This window comes from Cryptotermes secundus, unplaced genomic scaffold, assembly GCF_002891405.2.
Source record: "Cryptotermes secundus unplaced genomic scaffold, Csec_1.0 scaffold274, whole genome shotgun sequence".
NCBI lineage: Eukaryota > Metazoa > Arthropoda > Insecta > Blattodea > Kalotermitidae > Cryptotermes > Cryptotermes secundus.
Window position 1 is genome coordinate 46,123 of NW_019735463.1, and position 6,140 is coordinate 52,262.

The 6,140-nt window shown below is 39.4% G+C and overlaps 1 protein-coding gene across 1 annotated transcript in view; it reads right to left on the reverse strand.

Moving 5' to 3' along the window:
- The window catches only part of LOC111869313 (phosphatidate cytidylyltransferase, photoreceptor-specific), a 40,813-nt gene that overhangs the window by 18,862 nt on the left and 15,811 nt on the right, over positions 1 to 6,140 (reverse strand). The window contains exon 2 of the mRNA XM_023860725.2: positions 1,989 to 2,122. Coding sequence (XP_023716493.1) covers positions 1,989 to 2,122 — 134 coding nt within the window. The remainder of the gene's footprint in view (positions 1 to 1,988; positions 2,123 to 6,140) is intronic.

The following is a 6,140-nucleotide window of genomic DNA, read 5'->3' on the forward strand; positions in this document are numbered from 1 at the left end:
AGGAATGCCAAAACGAAATGAGTTTTTCTTACCCTTAAACCACAAATGAAGATCTTCCTCGCACCTTCTGCACACCTTGTGAGGAGCCCAAGGTTTGTCTTGATCCCCAAGTTTCAATTTGAAATAAGCAAAATACACTTTCTTCACAAAATCACTTGTTTCTTTGTTGACTTGTAACTATGTATTCACCACAAATAAAACAAAAGTTGTCCAGAGAAATAACACAACCTCTTTCAGACATAATATAGAGCTAAAACACAAGCACAGTCACGTTTGAATGCAGGATGTAAACTGAGTGGCTTATACATCAACCAAGATCCTGAACTTATTTAGCATGTTGAGACATGATCAAATCTGACAGCAGGCTTGTTTATACTTATTCCTATTGCCCCAAAGAACATGTCCAAACATGCTCAACCGAGCTAGTAAGATTCCTCACCTTTCGCTACAAACAAAGTAAACATGTTGGGACATGATCGCCTGAGCTCCTCACACCGCCAAACCCACCCTACTAACCCCTTCCACTGCCTCCCCCCATCCCACCCATTTTCTATTTGTATTATTTTTTTGATTCACTCTTATAAATATTATTTTAAAGTAAGAAATAATTATTGGATATGGCTTTTAGAATCAACAACAGGATACAAGATTTCATGTTGAAGAGAAATTTCACGCAAAATTAAACTAAAAATATGAGTTTAGCAAAAAAATTGATGTGATGGATTTTTTTTACTATTATTTCCGGTTTTAGTGAGTAAAAATCTATAAGAAACAGTAAAAATATCCTATGCCGTTTTTTTGGTTGCAGAGCTGTGTAATATTTACTAGTGGGCAGGCTCCACTAATCGAGGATTCATTGAACAAAATACTTCTTTTACTATAATACAGTCTTACCAATTGGTGGCCCTTAGACTGTTTGCTGCCTGTGACTTGACTTCTGCTGTTTTGCAAAGTCTTTTTAATGTGAAAGAGGTGAGATGAATTAATTAATTATGTACTTTGTGCAGCAACTGGCAACACTGATGAGTGAATTGGTGTGTGTTAGATCACATGACTACATGACTCAGCAGTCTTAGTTAAAAGAGTTGCTAGAATTAATTTTTTTGTGGCTGCAGTGTTTTAATGAAGTAGTGTTCTGCCTGTTTGTTAAAAACATGGGTCATATATCATTAGAACAAAGAAGCAACATTGAACTTTTAATGAAACTGGAGAAAACTGCGGCTGAAATTTACAAACTGAAGGCAGGCGCCAGACAAAAGGCCCCTAGAGCCTTCCAGGATGGTAGTTCAGACATGAGGCTGAGAGCCTCACTTACAAAATAATCATTGTTATGAAACCTAATGATGGATACCTGATGGTTAGTTTAAGAAAATGAGTAAGAAACAGTTATAAGTGGAGTGAGTCACATCTTCCTACTTGTAATGCACTCAGTTTCTTCAGCACAGTAAATTAAAACAATTAAAACTGAAATTGGCTAACAAGAGTAAGAAAGAAAATATCTTAAAGTAGGTCAGAAGGTAGAATAAAAGTGAGAAGGAAGAGATGAAATGGTTGATGTAGAGAATGATTTATTACAACAGATAAAAGTGAAGATATGAAGGCAAAAGAGAAAATACTTCATATCTGTTACAACGGAAGCAAGGTTCATCAGGCAGTGATAGCATCTTGCACCTCACCAGTCACTTGCCTTCATAACATAATAATCCGGAGCCATATAGTGCATTCACTTTTGGCTCATATTACTAGAAAGGAAAAAAGTGATAACAGCAAATGAGATTGCATAATTTGCTTATGCAGAGTACGCCAATATAGCGAAGCATTATCACTTCCGCTTATTTTATCGATTCACCATTTGAAGTATAATGAATGCAAATGTATGACCTCTGTATTGTTTTTTATTCTGACCTATTCAATTGCCACTTCCAGTCATATTGCGTCTAAACTTCAGGCTAAAAAAAAAAAAAGTATGATGGCAATACAACACCAACCTTGCTGAAAGCCCTTTCAAAGCTGAATCAAAAACTTCTGGAGTTTTGTCTGTGCCCTGTGGAATAACTTTAGACATCTCCTCTACATACTTTTCTTCTGGAGATTTATCATCTTCTGAATCAAAATCTTCTTTCTGAAAGAAAAAGTAATGTTCAGTGCATGAAAATAATGAACCAAACACCACATATAGAAAGCAGAAGGAATCTGCCCACGTCTCTGACAGATCATTCGATCAGTCAACCCAGCCTGGACATCTCTCCCATCTGCACTCCCACTATCGCAGCAGAAGTGAAAAAACTACAACTCCATTCAGTGTACATTAGGTGGGAAAACTGTGTTTTTATGTAGGTACCATACAGGGAATTTATCTCTCTAGTGATGACATATTCTGATAGTACTCTGGTGCTACGCCTTATACGTGTGGAGCATTTTCATGTTTTTAATGCTTAACTCCTGCTGATGTCTTTGGTTTATATACCCTACCTTCTGTTGGTGCAAGTGTCTGGAAATAGGGACTAGCTCTATCAATTTGGCTCAACTAAGTAGGTTCCACCTGATGACAGGTGCAGAATCCAATTTTTGAAACGCTGTATTTTAAATAAAAACAGGATGACGGTTAATGTCCAAAAACACAAAATTTGTAAAAATAATGAAAGATAAAAAGGATGCTCTCATGATCTGTATCTCTTTCAAAGCTTGAAAGCACAACTGATGATTTGCAACAGTGATGATTAAGATAAGAAAAAGGACATGAACAGAAGCAAACAGAGATAAAATAGAAAGGAAGGAGGAAGATGAAAAAGGAAAGATGAATAAGATAAGGGGGGGAGAAAACAAAAGCCTTTACTGTCCAGAAAACACACCTTTCAACAAAACTGACTCTTTTTATGACCTGGGTCTGAAAGTTGTATTACGAGTACTATATACACATTACCCAATACTTCTATGAATATACTTAAAAAATAATTCAAAACTCTGTCCGAACTGCTTACTCCAAGACTAAGCCAATGATTTTCAATAATTTAAATAGGCTCATTACTACATAGATCTCCTGCTAAGTACAAAGCGTATTCTGGGGTTCTGTACACTTAATACTTTGCCAGCTGATGTGCACCTGACAAATTTGTTCCTATTCAGCCAAGTGGTCCAAGCACGGGGAGACCTACTAAAACTGACTTTCAATTTCTTTCAAAAACATGATCTTAAGTCCAAATCATGCTAATACTTTACAACAAACAAATTCAGAACTAATTCAAAATTACTTTGAACTAACTCACTGATGGCAGAACCTGAAGTTTCAGTATCAATAATGTCAAAATACACCACTTAACACAACACTGATGACTTCAGCCTCACAGTTTGTATTCGCTGAGTTATATAATTACCATAACAAAAGCTACACACTTTTAAGACATATATTATACAAGTTTTCAGTGTCTTGCTTCAAATTAATAATGTAGTCGCATATTTTTAAATACATTTAATAGTGAAAAAATACAATACAAGGAAAAGTTATAAAATTGTAATTGAGCTGCATGTGAAATAGAGAAGATTGATTAGCAAATTGTGCATGGATCAGAAAGTTAGAGTACGACTGGACAGAGGGGAGACAAGAAGTGTGCAGATTGGAAGAGGAGTTCGACAAGGATGCTGTTTATCACCAGTTCTGTTCAACTTGTACAGCGAATGCCTTACCAAGGAAGCTCTGGATGGGCTCGGAGATTCCAAATTAGGAGGGCAAATTATTCAAACTGTGAAATATGCAGATGACCTTGTGTTAATGGCTAAGGAAGAAACTGTGCTACAGGGCATGATTGATAGACTAATTAAAATTGGAAGGTGCTCCCACTCATTATTCCCCTACGGGAAATGGTGACGTGCTGGATATTGTGGTCTACCAAAATATCAGGATGTCAGATGTCATCGTCTCCGATATTTTGGATTCAGATCACCTACCAATAGTATTCCACATACTGGATCATGTTAAAATTAGCAACCTTTTGGAACCTATTGAAAAATTCACAGATTGGGAGCGGTTTCAAAGCCTCGCCTCTGAGCTAATATCACCTGAAATAGAAATTAAGCCTGGGGTAGAAGCCGATAAAGCGGCGCGCGACTTTGCAGCCTCAATTGCTTCGGCATATAGGTTGCCCACAAGAAAAGTTACACTTTCGGACATAAACAATGATCTTCCTGGTCTAGGTCGCTTGTTAAAACATAAGCAGAGGCTACGAAAATTGTGGCAAGAAGCCAGGGATCCAGCGTGTAAGACGGCACTAAATTGGGTCACAAAATCAAGCAGGCGAATGACCCGAAAAAAAGGCACTTGAACGGTGGGAAACAAAAACAGGTAATGCTGAAGTCACACCTCATGGTATATGGGTAATTGCGAAATCCCTCCTAAAGAGGGATAGACCAAGGGCACCAACTGCTATTCATGGTGCTGCAGGCATTAAATTTCACCCATTCGAAAAAGCCAATGCAATTGCTGATTGTTTGGAAAATCAGTTCACGCCGCACAATCTGTGCGACGATACCCATGAACGGCGAGTGGAGGCTAGAGTTCAAGCTCTGCTCGAAACCGTAGACAACAAACCCCCTCAAAGGATCAGACCATGTGACGTACAAAAATTGATAAAATTCCTTGAAATTGAGAAAGGCCTGTGGAAGTGACGGCATCGCAAATGAATGCCTAAGGCAACTTCCAAGGCGACCACTGGTTCACCTAACTCATTTATTTAATCACTGTCTTCGGCTCTCTCATTTTCCAAATACTTGGAAGGAAGCAAAAGTAATAACTTTACCTAAACCCGGTAAAGACCCGAAATTCCCGCAAAATCTACGTCCGATCAGACTCCTGTCCACGACAGGAAAACTATTCGAAAAAGTAATTTTGAAATTACTACAAAAACATATTGAAGAAAGAGGCTTGCTCAACGCAGGCCAGTTTGGTTTTCGTGCACGTCACAGCACGACATTGCAACGTATGAGGCTGGCGGACCATAAAAGTAAAAGTAAAGCTATCCCTGTAACAGGCCGTGAAGGCCCATAGGTTTGAGAGATGTTGAGGGTCCCACATTACCTTGACAATCGGCTCAAAGATGGCAGTAAGTTTGTCAGCCTTACGCGCCGGCCGCGCTTCACTCCCCAGGAAAATTATTTAATTAATTCCTGGTACTCATTTCTGTTAGAGGCTGAGTAAACCCCAGAGCCTAGTGCGGCCGGAAGGATTAGGTCAATTGGAAAAAATCCATTGACCTCATCGGGACTTGAACCCGCGACCTTCCGGCTTGTAGCATATGACCCTTAATTTCAACAACAAATTGTCTACGGCCGCAGTGTTCTTGGACATCGAAAAAACCTTTGATACCACGTGGCATTCAGGCTTGCTGTATAAATTATCAAAATTGGAATTCTTGAACAGTTTGACCAAACTTATTGGGTTCTTTCTTTTTCAACGTAAATTCAGGGTTTCGGTTGAAGGCCAAATGTCAACCCCAAGGGAAATGCAAGCAGGGGTGCCACAAGGTTCTGTCCTTTCCCCTACCCTTCTCAATTTGTACACAAATGATGCCCCCCAAACACATGGTGTTCACATGGCCCTCTTTGCGGACGACACCTGTCTGTATGCGACAGATCGCAAGGAGGGTTTTATTGTTAGAAAACTCCAACGCGGTCTCAGCTCAATGGAGACCTGGTGTGAGCGCTGGAATATTAAAATTAATGAAGATAAGACCAAGGGGGTCTACTTCTCTCGTAGTCGTCGGCCGCCTGAGTCTTGTCTCACTCTAAATGGACGAAATATTCCATTTGTAAATAGTGCAAACTATCTAGGTGTAATCTTCGATAAGAGAGTTACATGGAGATTGCACATAGAAATGATCGAAGCCAAGGCTTTCAGAACATTCATTAGGGTATATTCCCTATTCAAACGTGAGAGATTGAGCGCTAACATTAAAATGACCTTCCATAAAGCTCTCATTAGATCCGCAATGACTTATGCTAGTCCCGCCTGGGAATTCGCGGCAGACACTCATCTAGAGAAATTGCAGCGCCTGCAAAACAAGGTTCTCCGCACCATTGGCAATTTTCCAAGGCGCACACCGGTCCGCGACTTGCACATGGCATTTAAAATCCCGTACGTATAAGAC